At 42.7% G+C, this 21912-nt stretch overlaps 1 protein-coding gene across 3 annotated transcripts in view; it reads left to right on the top strand.

Annotated features, from left to right (window-relative positions):
* Positions 1-21912, top strand: part of ankrd27 (ankyrin repeat domain 27 (VPS9 domain)) — a 49183-nt gene that overhangs the window by 20739 nt on the left and 6532 nt on the right. For all 3 annotated transcript variants that reach the window (XM_075469232.1, XM_075469231.1, XM_075469233.1), the window contains 12 exons: positions 622-754; positions 848-940; positions 4366-4487; positions 8309-8391; positions 8502-8617; positions 10696-10788; positions 11034-11231; positions 12333-12386; positions 14145-14261; positions 17107-17151; positions 17264-17380; positions 17466-17660. In XM_075469232.1, coding sequence (XP_075325347.1) covers positions 622-754; positions 848-940; positions 4366-4487; positions 8309-8391; positions 8502-8617; positions 10696-10788; positions 11034-11231; positions 12333-12386; positions 14145-14261; positions 17107-17151; positions 17264-17380; positions 17466-17660 — 1366 coding nt within the window. The remainder of the gene's footprint in view (positions 1-621; positions 755-847; positions 941-4365; positions 4488-8308; positions 8392-8501; positions 8618-10695; positions 10789-11033; positions 11232-12332; positions 12387-14144; positions 14262-17106; positions 17152-17263; positions 17381-17465; positions 17661-21912) is intronic.

Below are 21912 nucleotides of genomic sequence, written 5' to 3'. Positions count from 1 at the left end.
AGAGGGAACTTAACTGTGACCATCACCTTGTTTCTGAAATAACATGCAGTATTATCAGACCAAGCCATCCGGGTGCTGACTTCATGATGCAGGTTCAACCTTTCAGACCACATGCAGCTTCTGCATGCTTTCACCTCTCAGCCCTGGTGCAGCACTCAGATCCTTTAAATAGTTTCTGCCCAACCCTTATCTGTGTTTTTTGTTGTCTTTCAGTACACTTTTAACAAGTAAATATGGTAATGTGTGCAATAGTTGTTGACAGCAGAGGTCTCAGCCTCCAGTACAGCCAACAGTTGGGTGTTTTAGTGTAGTATTTTGCTCTCTGGCTTTAACTTGAATTTGAACACAGCCGTCACTGCTGAGCAAACTTGGCAAATTGAATTGGAACATGAATAAGCTGAAACTCTTGATTCTTATTCTTTGAGTGTAGTTAACCTTCCAGTGGAAGTTAACCTCATCAAAGATGATTAATTAAGCTTTTACCTATTGAGTTGACTTCACAGAGAGAAAAAAATGTCTTGACTTACTGTCTTTTGTCTCTTATTACCTGCTAAAGTAACTGAATGAAATGTTTTCAAGCTGCTTAAGTGATTGGTCGTTGAACTGTCCTGTGTGTCTCAGGATGGCCAACTTGAGCTACATCAGGAACTTCTGCTTCAGCCACTCCAGCAAAGATGAGCTCAGCTACTGTCTGAGCACCTTTGAGGCAGCAGTGGAGTACATCAACCTGGGGAAGCTTCAGGACACGCGTTCTGTGAGAAAAGTGATACGAAGCAGTCAAGCCAGTGTTTCTCAGAAAGTGCACGATACTACCGTTCTCTCCCTTTTCTTCCCCCTTTCACCTCAGGTCTCAGGTGAAATCAGTGACATGGCACTGTTCAAGGAGAGGATGAGTCTGCTGGCTCAGAATGCTGCCATTCCCATTCACTGTCTGTTTGAGGTTAGCTGCATCACTGCTCATTCAACATCCAAGATTACCGAACCGTTATTAGGGCTGAATGTTCAGGTTGGGGCTGAATGTTCAGGTTGGGGCTGAATGTTCAGGTTGGGGCTGAATGTTCAGGTTATGGCTGAATGTTCAGGTTGGGGCTGAATGTTCAGGTTGGGGCTGAATGTTCAGGTTGGGGCTAAATGTTCAGGTTGGGGCTGAATGTTCAGGTTGGGGCTGAATGTTCGGGTTGGGGCTGAATGTTCAGGTTGGGGCTGAATGTTCAGGTTAGGGATGAATGTTCAGGTTGGGGCTGAATGTTCAGGTTGGGGCTGAATGTTCAGGTTAGGGCTGAATGTTCAGGTTATGGCTGAATATTCAGGTTGGGGCTGAATGTTCAGGTTGGGGCTGAATGTTCAGGTTAGGGATGAATGTTCAGGTTGGGGCTGAATGTTCAGGTTGGGGCTAAATGTTCAGGTTGGGGCTGAATGTTCAGGTTGGGGCTGAATGTTCAGGTTAGGGCTGAATGTTCAGGTTGGGGCTGAATGTTCAGGTTGGGGCTGAATGTTCAGGTTAGGGCTGAATGTTCAGGTTGGGGCTGAATGTTCAGGTTAGGGCTGAATGTTCAGGTTGGGGCTGAATGTTCAGGTTGGGGCTGAATGTTCAGGTTAGAGCTGATTGTTCAGGTTGGGGCTGAATGTTCACGTTGGGGCTGAATGTTCAGGTTAGGGCTGAATGTTCAGGTTGGGGCTGAATGTTCAGGTTGGGGCTGAATGTTCAGGTTGGGTCTGAATGTTCAGGTTGGGGCTAAATGTTCAGGTTGGGGCTGAATGTTCAGGTTGGGGCTGAATGTTCAGGTTAGGGCTGAATGTTCAGGTTGGGGCTGAATGTTCAGGTTGGGGCTGAATGTTCAGGTTAGGGCTGAATGTTCAGGTTGGGGCTGAATGTTAAGGTTGGGACTGAATGTTCAGGTTAGAGCTGATTGTTCAGGTTGGGGCTGAATGTTCAGGTTGGGGCTGAATGTTCAGGTTGGGGCTGAATGTTCAGGTTGGGGCTGAATGTTCAGGTTAGGGCTGAATGTTCAGGTTGGGGCTGAATGTTCAGGTTAGAGCTGAATGTTCAGGTTGGGGCTGAATGTTCAGGTTGGGGCTGAATGTTCAGGTTGGGGCTAAATGTTCAGGTTGGGGCTGAATGTTCAGGTTAGGGCTGAATGTTCAGGTTGGGGCTGAATGTTCAGGTTGGGGCTGAATGTTCAGGTTGGGGCTGAATGTTCAGGTTGGGGCTGAATGTTCAGGTTGGGGCTGAATGTTCAGGTTAGGGCTGAATGTTCAGGTTGGGGCTGAATGTTCAGGTTAGGGCTGAATGTTCAGGTTGGGGCTGAATGTTCAGGTTGGGGCTGAATGTTCAGGTTGGGGCTAAATGTTCAGGTTGGGGCTGAATGTTCACGTTAGGTCTGAATGTTCAGGTTGGGGCTGAATGTTCACGTTAGGGCTGAATGTTCAGGTTGGGGCTGAATGTTCACGTTAGGGCTGAATGTTCAGGTTGGGGCTGAATGTTCACGTTGGGGCTGAATGTTCAGGTTGGGGCTGAATGTTCAGGTTAGGGTTGAATGTTCAGGTTGGGGAGACTCAGGATGGCATGTAAAAGCGCCTTAAGTGGTCGGCTAGAAAAGCGTTATATAAGTACAGTCCATTTAACTTTTGACAGAGGATGTCTGATTGGTTTAAGAAAGTGAAGTTGTAGAATAGCAGCAGTACTACAAACTTTTATTTATATAGTGCCAAATGGCAACAAATGTCATCCCATGGCACTTCAAAGATACAGTCCAATTCAAGCCAATTAAGATTCAATTCATTGCAATGTAATCATAGTACAATACAATAAAATTCAAATTAGTCCACGTCATACAGAACCATAAAAAGAAAAAAGTTGCCTAGCTAAGGAAACCAACAGATTGCACTGAAACTTGTCTTCAGTCCAATCTCCCGTCCTGAGCGTGCCTGAGGCGACTGTGGAGAGAAACGACTCCCTTTGAGCAGGAAGAAACCTCTGGCAGAACCAGAACCAGGAAGGGTGGCCATCCGCCTCCACCAGCTGGGGTTTGAGAAGACAGGAAAGAGAGGACAACAAACACCGTAACACCATTCAAAGGATACCTGTTGGAATAGGGAAACACGAGTTAATGACCACAATAATGTCACTTTACAATAAATGGAATTCCAATTGGCTTGAATTTAAAGCGATACTCCGGAGTAGATTCAACCTGGGGTCATTTGAACCGTGATATCCAGCCAAGTAGCCCACCCGCAGTTTTTTCGATATTGGCCAAACATCAGCTGAGTTACTGAGTTATCCCGAATAGCTTCGTACAAGGGTTAATGGATCCTGGCAGTATCTCCAAAATTACCACACTAAAATCACATGCCATGACACCAAACTTCTACAGTAGTACAAATATGGTCTGTACTCACAAAACGATGCATTTGGAAGTTTGAAAATAGTCCAGGAGTTTATTATTATCAACACAAGCCTGATAGCTTTTCTGCTGCTAAAGCTGCGTCGACGTCACTTCTGGGAGCTTCAAAGTAAGATGAGGGTTGATCTACTACTGTAGACAACAAAGCAAGGCTGCTCAATTTCTCCATTGATAAAATAATTTCACAACTCTACAACATAAAAATTCATAAAAAAAACATGTGGAATATAGCATATACTTTGTTGTCTACAGTAGTAGATCAACCCTCATCTTACTTTGAAGCTCCCAGCTCTCTGAAGTGACGTCGACGCAGCTTTAGCTGCAGAGAAGCTATCAGGCTTGTGTTGATAATAATAAACTCCTGGACTATTTTCAAACTTCCAAATGCATCGTTTTGTGAGTACAGACCATATTTGTACTACTGTAGAAGTTTGGTGTCATGGCATGTGATTTTAGTGTGGTAATTTTGGAGATACTGCCAGAGTTCGTTAGCGCTTGTATGAAGCTATTCGGGATAACTCAGTAACTCAGCTGATGTTCAGCCAATATCGAAAAAACTGCGGGTGGGCTACTTGGCTGGATGTCACTGTTCAAATGACCCCAGGTTGAATTTACTCCGGAGTATCGCTTTAAGTGCCTTGAGATGACATTTGTTGTAATTTGGCGCTATATAAATAAACTTTCTTTTGGCATTATTTGACTGTAGGGTTTTTACAACACGAAAGGGACAAAAATCTGACTGCACACTAACTTATGAAGACTTCCTGTGAACTTTGGGACAGCAGTTTTGTCCCCACAGGTACAAAGTGATTTTTGAGGGTCAAGACCAGATATAGTCAGGTGTGTAAGAGTTAGGGTCAGTCATCCAATTGTGATGGTTAGGATAAGGGGCTACAGAATGCTTTGTGTCAATGGAGAGCTCTCACGGTCAATCTAAACCTGATACGTCTGTGTGTTTCAGCACATAGCAAATGGAAATGAAGCAGAAGTGGAACGTCTGTTAAGTGAAAGCGAGGGCGACGAGGACATCAGAATGTGCCACCCCCTGTGCTCCTGTGACCTGTGTGATGTCCAGCTGTCTGGGTCAGTGTCCAGACTTACTCACATCAACACTCACATGAACACTCATATGAACACTCACTTGCACAGTAGATGCAGATAAGGGCATTCAGAGGAAATCAGCTTTGAGCCCCTATCACCTGCAGTGGACCCTGAAGGGATTTGAAGGTCCTTCCACACAATGGCCCTCATTTATCAAACTTGCGTAAGACGAAAAACGTGCGTAGGTCGTGTGTACGTTCTTTTCTGCGCAAAGGTTGGCATTTATCAAATCCATCGTGAGCGCAGGAAAGATGAAATCGCCACGACAGGTCTGAGGCCGTGTACGCACTTTTCCATTTTGACTTGCGGTGACTGCAATAGCATACATAAACAGCAGCGTCACTAGTGCGTGCCTCATGAGTCGCAACAAATCCCTCGGTTAAAATTACAGACTTATCACTTCAAAGAAGGACCATGTTTTATTTGACTTCAACATAAATATAAACATAAACGCAAATTAAATAAATTAAACAAGTACAACTCCGTAATTGGAAGAGTGATGGCTCATTATTCAACCGCGCACCCTCACACCGAACAGGAGAGGCGCTTTAACACTGCGCACTGTGGAGAGGTTAGGGCACCTAAAGGGCAGGTGGATCTGTCTCTCGGCTGCGGGGGAACCCTTCTATATACGCCCGAAAAGGTATGCAATATTATTATTGCATGCGGGGTTCTCCATACATTGCCCAAAAAAATGGAGTGCCATTTCCAGATGTACATCCAGAGGACCCCGTACCCAGAGATCCCACCAGCCTGCACATTCTGTTATTCAAGGAAAAAAGACGTAGCTCCGATCAGGCCAGCCACCCTCTCCTCCAAGGCACTCAAATCCAAACCTGGATCAGAGCCCCCCCCCCCCTGTTTGTGACATGCTGCGTCCGAGAGCTGCGACCTTTTTTGTGGCCAATTTCATATCGGACCACTTCTTCCTGATCTTATTGGAGAAAAAGTAAAACATCGTTCAATTATAGATTTCATTTAATCTGGAGTTTATCACATTTTATTGACCATCACAGTAGGGGAAAATACATAACTCGTCCGGTCTGCGATTTACATCGCCAACGCTGTTGACAGCCGTCCCAGCTGTCAACAGCGTTGACAGGGTTTCTTTGCCGTCTTTTGTCTATCCATGTCGCAAATCTAGAGGTGCGGCCCTTTTATAGAAGGCGTGGTTAGGATCATTACGATGGATTTCACCCGCCAGATTTATCAACAGCCGCTCTGTTTTACGATGGGATTGGTGTGGTACGCATGTTTTGTAAATCTCACTTGAGCTTCTGCGTACGACGAGTTCTCCGCTCATATCTACGATGCTTTCTACGACGGCTTGATAAATGAGGGCCAATGTATCTGCGAGCACTGCGCATCGCAGGCCCTGCTCTTTGCACTGCTCGTGGTGGGTCCACTTTAGCTGGACTTTCTTGAATCTTTTGATTTAATAACAATTGACTTCATTCGAAATTTGATGCTCAGTTTAATTTATCACTGACTTTGTCCCAACACACAGTTAATTAAGTCAGGAGGAAGGAGGCAGAACTAGTGTGAAATAGGACTGTGAATAGGCATGTTGTGCTGCAGATAAAAACCTCATTTCATTATCATCTCATCATTCTACAAAACAAATTTAGACACAAATCATCTGAATGAGACATCATTGAGACAGAAAACACTAGATAACCAACTTTGTATGAATGAAGAACAGCAGCAACGTGAGCTGTACTTTGCCTAATGGTGTTATAGACCGATCCTGCAGGCATATTGTCTTAAAATGTTCAGAAATGGCACTAAATGGAACGCTACTGCCAAGCTTCTCACAGAAAACACTCTGTTTCCTTTGTTAATTTGGCATAGTTTTCTTTCTTTTCTTCCTCGTCTTCTCTTGCATCAAAGCTATGAATCATATTATCTTTTTCACCTCCCACTTGATTACCACACTCTGTCTCTCATACACACACACACACACACAGAGGGTACATTTAAGGCCTTTTTTACTTTCTTTTCCTGGTTTTCCTGTTGAACTGTGAAATTACACTTTGTACAGTTCATTACAGAAAGATGTGAATCAGATTTACACTTAACATCGCACTGTGAAAACTGGTCACAAGATTTAGGCTTTTTATGGCCTTCACATGCCGTAAGCAATATTTTTGAAAACTTAAATTTCCTAAAAACTGATGTCCAAGCATTTTACCAGGCGTACAAGCTGCTCTTGCACAATGTGGAGAAATAGCACAGGCAAAGCCCCGTAACTGTCATTCATGTATAAGTGGACAATAAAGCCTGAGCCTTGTAAGTGGCGGGCTGTAGGGCTGCTTTCTACTAAGCTTTGCTGTAACAGAAGTGGTGTGTATAAGTGATGGCATATGCTACATATGGAAAGCTCTGATTCTTGTGATTCGAGACGACAACCACAGTCAGGTACAGTCACCATCAACAACAAATCAAATACACGACCTAGCTGTCATGTATTCTCTCACACATTCATATAAGTCAGTCCACATCAGAATCAGAATCACTTTATTAATCCCTTGTGAGAAATTCCTTTGTTGCAGTGCTCTCGTTACAGAAAAAGAAAAGATGAATAAGGATAAGATGGGGAGAAAAATAAAAAATCTCAATATGTACAAAAATACAATAAACAATAAACAGTCTTTACAATGCTACTCAGTAGCTAATTATTATTGTTATTGCACATGGTGAAGTAATGTCAGACACTGGAATTGTACAGTTTGATGGCCACAGGCAGGAATGACTTCCTGTGGTGCAGCGTGGTGCAATCAGTCTCTGGCTGAAGGTGCTTCTGTGGCTGACCAACACATCGTGAAGAGGATGTGCAGGATTGTCCAGCATGGATTTGATCCTGGACAGCATCCTTCTGTCTGACACTGCTGTCAGAGAGTCCAGCTCCTCTCCGACAACGTGGCTGGCCTTGCGGATGAGTTTCCTCAGTCTGTTGGCGTCCTTCACCTTCAGTCTGCTGCCCCAGCATGCAACAGCATAGAGGATGGCACTGGCCACCACAGACTCATAGAACATCCGCAGCATTGTCCGACAGATGTTGAAGGACCTCAGCCGCCTCAGAAAATAGAGACGGCTCTGGCCCTTCCTGTAGAGCGCGTTTGTGTTTTTAGTCCAGTCCAGTTTATGGTCCAAGTGCACCCCTAGGTATTTATAGTCCTCCACCATGTCCACATTGACCCCACAGATAGACAGGGGTCACTGGGGCCTTACTCTTTCTCAAGTCCACCACCAGTTCCTTGGTCTTTGCCACATTGAGCTGCAGATGGTTCTGCTCACAAAGTTGTAAGCATTGTTGATATTTCAGAATATAGCTAACATTGTTCGCTTTTGATTAACACCTCAACAGTGTTCCTGGACTCTGGTCGTCGGGGGCAACTGCCCAGAAACGCCTGTTTAAGGTGTTTCACTGCTTCAGCACACCTGATTCAAATAGAATGACTCTCTTGGTAATGACCCATTGAACTGAGCCAGGTGTTCTGAAGCAGGGAGACTTCTAACAGTGTGATTCAGACTGTTTGGGTGGAAAAGTTTAGTGTTTGCTTTCAAAAGAGACCAAAGTCAAGCATTTGTCTAGCTCTGAATGTATTTTAGAGTATGCCATTGATACGCATTTAGTACAGTTTCACCGGAATGGGAAGGGGCTCAAAGTGTTTTTGGAGTTGTAGGTTTTTCCAATATTGTGGAAAACACTCATTTTGCTAAACCCTCAGAAACTACTGTCACCAAAATCTGGGAAAGACTGCTGTTGTGAACTTACTCTGGTTGTTTGCTTTGCCTTTCAGGCGTTTAAACGATTTGTCCATCGTCACACCGTTCTCCAGAGATGAGAGAGGATACACTCCACTGCATGCTGCTGCCATCTGCGGTCAGCTGCTGCTTTCAAATTGAGAGCTAAATAATGTCTTTGTCTTACATTGTGAGCCATGACTTCCATATAAAAATGATCTGCCTGTGCATGTGTGTTTGGCATTTCAGGTCAGGCCCAGTTTATTGACCTGCTGGTGCATAAAGGAGCTCTGGTTAATGCTACAGACTACCACACCCTCACTCCACTGCACCTGGCTTGTCAACGTGGATACCAGGGAGTCTCTGTGAGCACCCACTAACACACACGCACACTTTCTTTGTTTTTCTATCTCCATGGGGCATATTCATTTACTTTAACCTTTACATTAAGGTACTTTGATTAAATTTAAGCCATGGTTAAGCAACATTTTGAACAGCCAAATAGAAGATCTTTTATTTAAAGTAAATTTTGCACCGAATGTGAGAATTTCCGCAGTTCTCATATTCATTGTAAAAAAAACTACTTGTTTGCCATGCATATCTGTGATATTGATAGATTCATTGAAATGTTTCTCTGCACTGCATTAAGTCCATTTCTTTAAGGCGAGCCACATCCGGAGATCCTTTTTCCTTGTCTGCTTTTTTTTTTTCTCGTTTGGGGGTGCAACAGACTTGGTAGCAGAAAAGTTTCTAGTGCTGTGGCCAGAGATGGCTTCCTTCCCGTCGGCACCAGCCTGTGTCATCCTCATGTCTGTCACTAGATGGAGATATTTTGGACTGACATTTTGATGTTTGGGCCATCTGTCCATATTTAGTTTTAGAGGCATTAACAATCGCTTGGAATGTTGTGTCAGTTTGAGTAATATTGTTTTCACCTGCCCCTTTTTTATTGTGCTCCTCTCTGTCAAACATGCACAGTGAAACGGGAGCAAAAGAGAGGAGAGAAAAAACAACTGGATAAGATGCATAGATACAGTTTAGACTCTCACACTGAACTATCTTAATCGGCAGAAAAATGTAATGTTTTTTTTCTTTGGTTTCGAAACATGAATACATGGTTTTACTGCATGTTGAATGTTATGGTTCATAATACCAAAGAATCATAAATTATTACACAAAATATAATATGTGAATGATAATCTGATGCCTAAAAATTAGGGCTGGGCAACAATTAAAAATGTTTAATCTAATTAATCACATGATTTCCCTGATTAATCACAATTAATCGCATTTGTACGCAAAATCCAAAAATGAATCCAAAAGTAGCGTATAGCTTTTAGTTTTATTTGAAATGTGCTGCCATATGAATGAAAGTGCCATAACATTTGTTGTGCAAACACACTTTTAACATCAGCATCTTTCTGTAGTTTTTATGTAGAAGCCTCGCTCCACTGTCTGTTTCCTTGAATGACTTGCTGCTATCAGTTGTGTGTTTTGCCTTTAAGTGATATTTTAGACTGGAACTACTACGCTGAGAAGACAATTCAACTTGGCAGTGTTTACAGATGACTTTGGTTCTGTCGACTCCGCCGTCTGGAAGAACTTTAAAATGAAAATGGCCGAGTAAAAGTTCCGTACCCTTCTCCATGTTTGGTGGATCCGCCGATTACTTTCTTTTCCTGTTCCACAGCAGACAGCAACAGACTTTTACAAAATAAAAGCCTGTGAGCAACAGACTTTTACAAAATAAAATAAATAATAAAACAGGGGTGGTCTGTGGCGTAGTGGGTTGAGCAGGCGCCCCATTTACAAGAGGCTATAGTCCTCGCTGCAGCGGGCCCCGGTTCGAGTCCCGCATCGGACAGCACTGTGCTGCGTGTCGTTCCCCCTCTCTCTGTCCCCTGCTTCCTGCCTCTCTGAACTTTCCTATCTATTAAGCCCAAAAAAAATATTTAATTATTTTTTTTTTAAATAAATTAAATTAAATAAAACTTGCATTAATGCCCGATTAAAATATTTATCGCGTTAAATAATCAAGGCGTTAACGCGATAATAACGAGTTAACTCGCCCAGCCCTACTAAAAATACGAGGTTTAAGTATAAGGTGCCTGCAGGTTTAAAAGGTCTAAAAATGGCTGTGATGATGTATTGAAAATCAAATATTGTTTGTTTTGTGACAGTTCAACATGTTTATGTTTTCAGTACTAATGCTTCAGTGAAAAACTGACATAAAAAGTAAATGTAAAACTAACAGTTTTTAGCCCTCAGTCGACTTCTGCTTATGCAGATCCAGACCAAAGCAAACATTTAATTAACTAAGAACATGAATAAAGAGCACCTAATAATTTTTTGATTTTGGATGACTTTGTTTAAAAAAAATTCTTAAACTGGCATGATCTTGAAAGTATTGCATTTGATTCTTAGTTTCTTTTCTGTTATTTAGCTACTGCTGCTGCATTACAAGGCGAATGCGGATGCTCAGGACAACAATGGCAACACACCACTGCACCTCGCCTGCATGTATGGACATGAAGACGTATGTCAATAACTGACTCTTTGTCAGTCAATAAATAAAATCATTGAATGTTCAGTTTGAAAATGTGATCATTAGATAAATATTTACTGGTTGTAGATGCCCAGTTGTGAGGATATTATACTTTTTACGTGTATCCATCTTTCTATCTATTATATTTAAGTTTTAATTGCTTTTAGATCTGATAACTTTTGATTTGATAATTCATTGACTTAGAAATTAAGCGTTGTTTGTGTTGTTCGCCACAGTGTGTGAAGGCCTTGGTGTACTATGATGCACAAACATGCCGCCTGGACCTGCAGAATGATAAAGGCGACACAGCACTGCACATGGCGACCCGCTGGGGATACGAGGGAATCATTCAGGTGTTGCTGGAGAACGGAGCAAGTACCCACATCGTCAACAAGAGCAAAGAGTCCCCGCTGCAGTGTGCACTCAACTCTAAGGTCAGCAACAAGTTTGGCCAGCAAAATGAAATGTTCTCAAGGTCTCTGATGTTCATAGTTGAGTGTAAAAAGGAAGCCAGAGAGAAGTTTTCACTTAGCACAATAGCTTCATACATTTTCAAAAAGAGCAAAACGGTGGCTCAGGTTTTAAGAACATTTAAAGGAATCATTTGATCCTTTTTTTCCCAAATTGATACAATTTTCTGAGGTCGTAATAAAGTGTTTTTGACATGCTGTCAAAACAGCCCAGTATTACATTAGAGCAGCTCACATTTCCAGCCATGTCTGTACAGGGTGTGGAGTAAGCCGTCACCCCTGTCTTCGGTTGGAGGTGGCATTTTTAGATTGGTAACAGCTTCACAAACATGCAAATGTTCATGAAATAATCCACTTAAGTGGAGTAATTACATTTGAATTAAACTACATACATCTAGCCCAGGGGTCAGCAACCCTTCATCCTTATGCGGCGGCTCCGCGTGGATTAGGAAAATAAATGAAAAAGTATCCAATTGAAGTGTATTTTATTTGTGTTAGTTGTTTTTTTTTTTATCGTAGTTCTAAATTGAAAGATTATTGTGATCTTGAAATATCAAAATAAAATGATATTTTATTATTTTTATTATTTTTCGTGGCTCAAAATATGCGTCACACTCGCAGAGAGTTGGTATAGGCCCTCCAAAACGCTGTGCATTTATCCAGACTTTCAACTCCAGGTAGGGGTATGTTGATATAAGATCCATTTGTGAGCTGTATAGATGTAAATGGATGGTTTAAATAAGGCACTCAGAGGTGTTTTTGCCATTCGTTCATTCCATTTTCAAAATAAGACAAAAAAAACACTAGTTTTTCGAATTTTTCGTTTCCTAAACCAAAATGGGATAATGGACTGATTTGTGTTTTCCCATTTTGTGCTCAGATCAAAACATTTCTTACAACAACACATAAGGCCTGTTGGAGAATCTGTAGATCTCTGGTGCTGAATGAACAAGGCAGATCACTGAAATAATACAGAAATGAAAGCAATTTATTTCTTCTCAAACCAAATGATTTTATGAAGTGCTGTCCTCTATGAAAGTAACATGTTTTTTTCTTCCCCTAAAGATACTCATGTTGCTGCAGACATCTCACAACGGCCATCAACTCAGCGGGATTGATGTGAGTTTAAAACTGACTGAAAATATGTGACCCTAAGATTATTTAATTACTTCTCGGTAAAACGAGCTATCAAAAGCCAGCAAAAAATGACCTCGAGTTTGATTGCAGATTTTTACTTTTAATTCATGATAACACTGAAAATCCTGTCATGCAAATGACCAACTATGTATTACAGACATTAGTGCACAAAAGTGTTGGAGCACCCCTCAGTTTTTGTTTCCAAGCGGCCACATTTTATTGCCATCTTTTAAAGTGATCTTGAGCAGTAGTTCTCCAGCTTTCTGAATGTCTTTCAAAGTTCTTCTGTGGATTTTGGCTACTTTTTCACTCATTTTCAGTCTGGTCCTTGTTCCTGACCATTTTAGGAGGAATGTAGGTTTTGTTTTTTTCTGAAGCCACTTAACATTGACATCACTGAAGTATAAAAGAGGCAGCTAACTCGTTGGATAACAATGTTGTGCCGATGAATAACTGACAACTTGGCAAAGAACCTTTTTTTAGATTGTAGCCTGTCACAAAGACACAGCATTTTTTCACTTTTATTTAGTTGTATCTACAAAAAGGCAACACAGTCTAGCAGGTATAAGAGAGTGATTTTGCACAAACAAAGTGATTCCCAAAGAATTATTCACCGGAAACCAAGCACATCTCTGCATGATGTTCAGTGTCCCTTAAAGATGTTAGGAAACTGGACAAGTTTCCAACTAAACAAGAAGTTTCAGGCAATTGAAATGATTTTTTTTTTAAATCCAGCAAAGACCTGACACAGGAGCTGAGAGATGCATCTGGACCTTCAGCTGATCCATCTGCTGTTGGTCCAAGCCTCATCAGAAATGGGCTCCATGGAAGGGTGGCTGTCAAAAAGCCGTTCTTAGGGAAGGGAAACAGGGAGAAAAGGCTGAGCTGTGCCAAAGGACACAAGAAGTGGGCTGAAAATCAGTGGCAGCAGGTCTGATGGAGGGATGAATCCTCCCCAGGGAACAGAACAAAAGGCAGCCGACATCTAAAAAAGAGCTTTGGAACGTTCTTCAGGTAGCCTGGAGAACTACCCTGACAGATTCTGTCCCGGTTCCAATCGTGTAAATTGCACCCTTGTATGGATTTTTCTGCACTGTGATTGATTTTTATCCAAGTTTTAATTTAGTTATTACAGATTAGCCAACATTCTATGGTTTCAGTGTGAAAGAATACTTTAAGAGTTGTGTTAGAGCTGGCAATGTCTTCATCCTGAAGTTTGACAATTTGAGCTTTGGATGTCCCGAGATGAGATCAAATTATGATAGCAGGACTTTACTTATCAAGCACTTTTTAGCTGCTTGTACATGAATGCTTTTACATATAGGGACTTCATATTTCTTCCATTTATGGTTGTCAATCAGTGATTATGATGAGATACTCCAGTGTAAAGTGTCAGGAATAGATACAGCAGCGCATCATGTCCAGTAAATCAAAATATTTGAACAGAAACGAGGCACAGGACAATTTCTCAAACACTTGGAATTTTGTTTTCTATCAAAATAATTTTTGTGTTCATATGATTCCAAACATCATTCCTCAATATAGAAGATATCACCATTGTTATCAAGCACTAAAAGCCAAAAAATGTATTTGCATGTGGAAAATCTGTTTATTTAGAGTCTGGCGGAAGGGATTCGCCACATAGCCTGATTATAACATGTTCTAATAATTCTTTTTTTTCTCTTCTCTTCTCTTCTCTTCTCTTCTCTTCTCTTCTCTTCTCTTCCTCCTTCTCCACAGTCTCCCACCTGCTCCCCTCTGGCCTCAGACTGCAGCAGCCGTCGCTCATCCATCTCCAGCACATCCTCTCTGGGCTCCGAGCCCAAACCAGAGGCGGAGCGAGTTCGACACAGAGAGGTGAACAATTGCAAAACACAGCTCTGAAAACCGAGAAACACTGAACTGAGCTGCTCTCACCTCAGACTCGACAAAATGACAACTAATATCGAATACAACACAAACATCAGCAATAGCAATCATCAGCAGTACTAATGTGTGGAAGCACTAGTTACATCAACAGCCCCACTGGTGATTATTGAAGTGGTATTCCCTGAATCAGGAGCCCTAAATTGTTCTGCTGTGCTTCTTACAGAAAAGCAGTAGCAGTTTCTTATACAATTCCACTTCCAAAACGTTGGGACGCTGTGTGAAATTTCAATAAAAAAACATAATACAATAATTTACAAATCACAAAAAAAAAATGTAATTAATCAGAAATATTAGCTCATCTTGAATTTGATGGCAGCAACGCATCCAAAAGCAACAGGGGCAACAGAAACGCTGGCAAAAAAAGTGTTGCTAAGATTAAACAGATGGAGAAATATCTGGCAGCAGGTCAGTTCCTTGATTGGAGGTAAAAAGAGCACCTTAGAGAGGCAGAGTCTGTCAGAAGTAACATTCAGCAGTCTGCAAAAATCCATGTCTACAAATTATGGAGCAATTTCATGAAAATATTTGTCAACGTGACATTTGGAAGAGTTTTTCCATCATCTACAGTACATACTATCATCAAAAGATTCAAACGATCTGGAGACATCTCTGTGCGCATGGGACACGAGTGAAAATCATGAGAATGTTTCCTCAGCTAAAATACTGACATGATTCTGTCATGGGAATCACTGTATGGACAAGGAAACATTTTCAGAAATCCCAGTTTGTGAACACAGTTCACTGTGCCATTCACAAATGCTGGTTAAAGCTCTATTATTCAAAGAAGAAGCCATATGTGAATGTGATCCAGAAAATCTCCTCTCAGCCAAAACTCAAAAAAATGAACTGAGGCTAAGTAGAAAACTGTTCTTTTCTTTCTGGAAATCATGCATGGTGAGTTCTCTCTTCACCATCAGGCTTCTCATAAACACAAAGTTCAACAGCCTGCATCTCTGTTACGGGGGTTAGTGCCCATGGTGCTGACAGCTTATACATCTGGAGGCATAATGAATGCTAAAAGATATATGCAGGTGTTAAAGCGACATCCAGATTATGTCTCTTTTTTCAGGGAAAAACGGCAGGTACCAATGACCTTCTGGCCACAGCTTGTGGAAGCTGCATCCGCAATTAAGGTCTTGAACGTGGTCCATTCAGATTCCATGTCTCCACCCTCCCCCGGGAGGTGAGAAAAACTCTGCCAGAGGTGTGAGTTGAAGACCTTAAGCCCAATTTATGGTCGGTGACGCAACGCAAGACGCAACGCAAGACGCAACGCAAGACGCAACGCAAGACGCAACGCAAGACGCAACGCAAGCCCTTGCGTGCTTGCGTGTGTCACCTCAATTTTCTAAACTTCACGCAAGACGTGAGCGCAAGCCACTATCTACATCACATCCGGCGGCGTGTTCATCTTCCGGTTTCATCCCCTAATAAAAGGCCGCTGTTTTCAAACGCCACGGTAGAAAGCGAAGAAGAAGAAGAAGCAGCATGAATCCACTCGAAGAGAGACTTGCCGAAGAGGTCCTGGCGGTGAATTTCCTTTCATCATAGTAGGCTTGTCATTGAAAAAACCCGCTGCTCCACCTACTGTCCTGGCGGTGAATCGCCACGCAGCACACGCAACCGCCGACGAAGCAAAATGAAGTATAAACGTCTCGAGCCATTAACGCAAGCGCAAGACGCAAGGGCAGTTAAAAGAGGTATAACTCAGGCTTTACAGACCTCACTCCCCATTTGGGCTTATCACATCTGTGATAAACCCACCCACAGATCCAACTCGCCGACGGGTGGTGATCAGTTGACAGCTCTGCCTCTTTCTTCTCAGACTGTCCAAGACAGAGCGCCGCAGGTCTGTTGATATGACTCCCAATCATGCCCCTCAAGTTCACTCCATCATTACCCACATGGGCATTGAAGTTCTTCTCAATGCCCATGAGGAAGAGGAGGATGGGGGAGAACTGCCACCCGCTCTGTCAGTGTCCAAACTGCGCTCCCAGTCAGAAGGTCTGACATCCTTTTTGAATGAACTTTTTAATTGAAACATTCCCAGTGCCCAGGCGGCACCCCCTGGGGTAATCTGAGCTGCTGTTTGGTGCATTTGCACAAACCCCAGTCAGAACCTTCCCTCGTGTGACTTGTAGCTGGAGTGAGGCGACTCTCTCGCTCACTGGGAAGAACTCCAACACTGAGGCGCTCAGCCAGGGGGTGTGAGTGTCCCCACACCTGCCTGACACGTCTCCCCCTGGGCAACTCCAGAGTATGAGAGTCCGGCCCCTCTCTAGGACTTTGTTTCCACAGCCCAAGCTGTGTGAGGAGGCATCCTCACCTCGATGCAGTTGGTATCCCTTCACCTCACAGACCGACTCAGGCTCTTTTCCCACCAGCAAAGTGATGTTCCACATTCCACGAGCCAGTTTGTGACACTGTGGATCGACACACCCAGGCCCTCCACCTTTGCCTGCCACCCAACTCTCACTGCACCCGACCTTGAAACCTGCGACTGGTGAGCCCACATTAAGATGGCCTCCTGTTGCTCTTCTCCTATGCCTCTCCAGAGCCCCAGGACCCCAGCACTGCCTCCAGGGGAATGCCCCAGCTCTTTGGATAATAGGGCTGCTCACACCCCTCTACCACATTAAGGTGGCCATTCTACAGAGCTGAGTATTGGTTTATTAGTGTTTTTGGAATTGGAGTGCCATTGGTGACCCCAACGCTGTGGAAGCAATAAGCTGTTGCTGTATGTTATCTGACCCTGTCTGTGTTTGTTTGAAAGGTGGAGAAGCTGCTGAGAGCCGTAGCCGATGCGGATGTTGAGATGGTGAGTTGAAAGGAACGTTATCTCCAATATTGCCATCTTGAGATCCATCATCTCCATCTCTTCACCTTGTTTTGGGGAAGTGAGCTCAGGAGTTGGTGTGTCTCTGTCTCAGGTGCGCTATCTGTTGGAGTGGATAGATGAGGAAGAGGAGGATGGGGGAGAACTACAGTCCGAGCCTCTGCTTTGCCACCCGCTCTGTCAGTGTCCAAACTGCGCTCCCAGTCAGAAGGTCTGACATCCTTTTTGAAGGAACTTTTTAATGGAAACATTCACAGTCGAAGACTGTGTTAAATATTGTCTCCGATGTGTTGCAGCTGTCCGTGCAGCACGCTGGAGCTCTCGGCGTTAACAGCTGTAATAGTGATGGCTTCACCCCGCTGCATGTTGCGGCGCTGCATGGCCACTCGGCACTGGCTGCCCTTCTGATACGCCACGGTTCCAGTGTCAATGCTCGCACCAACCAGAACGCCACGCCGCTTCACCTGGCCTGCCAGAACAGCCATGTTCAGGTAAGAGCAAAATCAGCATGAAAGGTCACCGTTTGTCAGGAACAGTTTGGAAAAATGTCACTCAGCCTCAGAGCCATTTTATTTTTGTTCTCTCGTTCCAATTCATTACAATTTTCTAGTCTGAAGTGAAGTTACAATGTATAAATGCTCCTTACAATGAAATGTATCTTAGTATTATAAATTACATCTTTTTTTTAAACATATGTTTATAGAGCATTACAAACGGTGAACAACATAGAACAAGAAGGTACATGTAAAAAAACAACAATAACAGCAATAATAATTATGAAAATAAAAAATTATAAAATGAAGTTAAATACGAGTGGAAAAAAGAGGGACACTTAAAATACCCACATAACAAATTATAACTCTGTATGTACTGCAACAATCATGGTGGTAGAGAAAAAAAAGAATAATATAAAAAGAATAATTAATTTAAAAGAAATACATGTGTGTGTGTGTGTGTGTGTGTGTGTGTGTGTGTGTGTGTGTGTACAAACGAATACTAAATCAAGATAAAATGAAAAGATGAATAAAACTTCAGTTCAGCTCATCATTCGAGCCATCTACTATAATTTTTCTTAAGGAAATTACAGAAAACCTTCCAGATTTTCCCAAACTTGTCAAGCTTATTTTTCAAGGTGCAGCTTATCTTGTCTAAACCAAAGTAAAAAAAACATTTTTCTCAATTATTGTGAAGTGGCACAAGGTTTGTCTGGGTAAATATTCAGTAAACATAACTTTGATTTGAGATGTACTTCTTTATCAATGACCATTCTTCCATGGGTGTAATATGTTTTGTGATGACACTTTGGATTTACTTACAAACAAATCGTATAAAAAGGACACCTGACCAATGGAGTCTAAAAATCTCATTGTAAAGTCTTCAAGGGTAGGCAGCAGGGGGAGTTTAAAACCATTGCACTGCCTGGCCAGTATGAAACTTCTCAATTGAAGATATTTAAAAAGAAATGTTTTGAGGGTATTCTACATGTGGCCTTGGGTTCTTCGAAAGACATACAAGTATGATTGAACGTATCCTGGCTTGGTCACACTTCTGCAGCACACCACCCTACCACAGGGGTCCCCCAAGGTTCAGTACTGGGACCTCTTCTCTTTGCCATATACACCACCTCACTGACCTACATCATCCGATCACATGGCTTCTCATACCACTGCTATGTTGACGATACTCCATCTGTCATTCCCACCTGCGCACACATGGTATCAGCACAAATCTCAGACTGTCTCTCTGACATATCGACATGATTTAAGGTACCCCAGCCTCTCACCAACTGCACACCAGTCACAGCGGGGTGGGGATGCAAACCCATCACCTCCAACTAAACCAACTAAAAGCTGAACTGGTTGTCTTCCCTAACCATACACCACAGCTTCTGCATCCAAACTGAATCCCTATCTCTTGCTCCATCAAAAGTAGCTAGAAACTTGGGTGTCATGATTGATGACTAGCTGACCTTTAAAGATCATGTTGCCTCCGTTGCTCGATCATGCCGCTTCACATTGCTAAACATAAGAAAGATCAGGCCGTACCTAACCCAACACACCACCCAGCTCCTGGTGCAGTCTATGGTCATCTCCCGCCTTGACTACTGCAAAGCTCTCCTAACTGCTCTCCTAACTGCTCTCCTAAATGTTCTCCTAAATGTTAGCCTACAGAGTCCTTAAGGCTGATTCATACTCGGCGCAACCTCGCTCATACTAGCCGGTCGCAAATGGCGCAAACGGTCACGTGTCCCAAAATTCCGCCACGCCCCCCTTCGCAAGCTAGAAAATCCTCGCGCGGCGCAAGGGCGCGCACACAACTTTTTTTCTGACTTCGCGCGCGCTCAACCGGAAACAGCTGACCAAGAAAAAGAAAAAATGAACACTGCAGAGACCGCGGTGACCGAGAGGATGCGCCTCTACAAACATTTGTACGACACGTCTATGAAGTTACACTGGGACAACGTTTGACAAAGTTCGTCTTGTTGCAAAGGACGAACATTCCACCTTCTCTTCTGTTTTTGCCGCAGCCGCTTAGCTCTGAGATACACAGTTCTACACCCAGAGTAAATTCATTCCTCATCAGATGTGCCAGCCTCTGCTGACGTGACACCACAGGTGGCATTGTGTATGCTTTCTTCGTATGCTTTTCAGCTTGTTTCCTCAACAGTGACGCTCCCTGGTCTGGAGAGAACTGCAAATGTGACGCATACTCGGCGCAAACTGCGCTTATGAGCTGGAGGAACTGTGAAGGGGCTGGCGCTTTCAATGACGTCATTAATGGTTCTCGAGCCAGAACAGTTGCGCGTTTGCGCCGAGTATGAATCAGCCTTTAATGGAACAGCTCCCATCTACTTAAATTCTCTTGCAAAGGTTTGTCACAACCTACACCACGCTTAAGACAATCCAGACTCTTTTCATGTGTCGTTCCACGATGGTGGAATGACCTACGACCTACCGAGCGTTACCAGAGCGCTATCCTGTCCATCTTCAAGAAACTTTTGAAGACCCAGCTCTTCAGAGAGCATCTCCTACCCTAGCACTTACCCTGTACTTTTCTTTCTGTACTTCCCTCTATTTCTACTCTGTCACCTCTGACAGAGTCTGACTAGTGGTTTCCTTCTATGTAGCTTATTGTTAGCTTTGATGTTCTCCTGCATGAAAGGTTCTACCTCCAGTAGGGGTCCTTAGGCAAGACCCCCTTACCCTACCTGCCTACCTGTAAGTCGCTTTGGATAAAAGCGTCTGCTAAATGCATAAACATGAACATGATTGTCTTTAAATAGGTCAGATATTTTAGCTACACCTTGTGATTAAACCCGGTGTCTGCTCTTCCAAGTCATCCTTACAGGAGAGAACTGCGATAACGTGGGGTCTGTCCCGAGTACACCAAAGCGTTGTGCTAAATAATTACTGTATTTTTGAGGAAGGGGTTTTTGGTCTGTTTCATTAATTTATTCTTGTTGGCTAAATATATATAAATTTAAAGGAATATTAATTGAATGAGTTTCTATTGAAACCCAGGCTGAGGGATGGTCTTTCATAAAATAAAAAATTCCTGTTTCGATTTGAGATGCCCAATAATACCACACAAGATTTGGTAGCTGCAATCATGGGCGTCGCACCCGTGGGGGATGGGGGTGTTTTGACACCCCCACTTTTACAGCAAGATGAGTAAGGTAAACCAGTTTGCAAAGTAATTGAAAGTAAAGTATTGAAAAGTAAATAGTTTGTTTTAATGTTACAACAGTGCACTTTTGAGTTTATCTGATTGGTTTTGATGTTTGGAATGGAAGGATTTTTGGTGAAATATGAACAAGGATGCATTGTCAACTTAAGATTTTAAGGATTTTATTTAAATAAATGCTGAAAAATGACCTGAAACACCATGTTTGCCTCATGTTGAATATATTTTACATTCATTCAGGCTGCTTGTGTGACCAGTAAAACCTACAAACTGCACCTGATCAAGTCATGATAATCTTGTATTAGTGAGTAAATACTACTGACAGATTTTTGGTTAAACTACATGGAGTAGTTTTACATGTCACTGTATCTAAAACACATATCGGAACTTAATGGGGAAAAATAGTGATCAGAAGCTTATTCTTTTGGCGATCTACAATGGGCTCAGGGCAATTATATCTTTTCGAGAGTTTTCCATCAAGCGCAGAGTTTTTTTCAGGAACTTCGTAGCCTACAGTAAATCCATGGTGATAACTCCATGATAGTGATTAAATGTTACATTTTGTGATCAAAAATGTGTAAATTATGATACCGGACCTCTATTGTGAGACTTGGCCTTTTTATATACAGTCTATGGGCTTGATGTGGTGCTCATGTGCCATCCCTGGAACACCCCCCACATTTAAAATCACTGCTCCGCCCCTGGCTGCAATCCACTTCTATCATATGGTAGATGTAACAATGAGAGCCTGAGCCTGGGACGCCTATTGTTCCAAATGAAGGAGGAAAAGAGATTTTTAAGTGAATGGAAAAATGAAAGTGGGGGAGCAAGTGGAATAGATTGGAAAAGATGCAAATACTCACAATCATTCACAACTTGGATCCCAAAACTCTCCCTTTCAGGCAGGTAGACAATTCATAGGTGATAATGACTAACAACATGCACATTGGTCAGTCAGGGAGTTCAGGATGTCAGATCAAAGAAGAATTCCAGTTGGCCTTAATCAAGCTCTTATGATTCGAGCTAGCTATCTGAGTCTTCATTGCTAGTATTTGTGTC

This window comes from Odontesthes bonariensis, chromosome 7 (assembly GCF_027942865.1).
Source record: "Odontesthes bonariensis isolate fOdoBon6 chromosome 7, fOdoBon6.hap1, whole genome shotgun sequence".
Classification (NCBI taxonomy): domain Eukaryota; kingdom Metazoa; phylum Chordata; class Actinopteri; order Atheriniformes; family Atherinopsidae; genus Odontesthes; species Odontesthes bonariensis.
The sequence above is the reverse complement of the archived record's forward strand: the minus strand, read 5'-3'. Positions and strand labels throughout refer to the sequence as shown.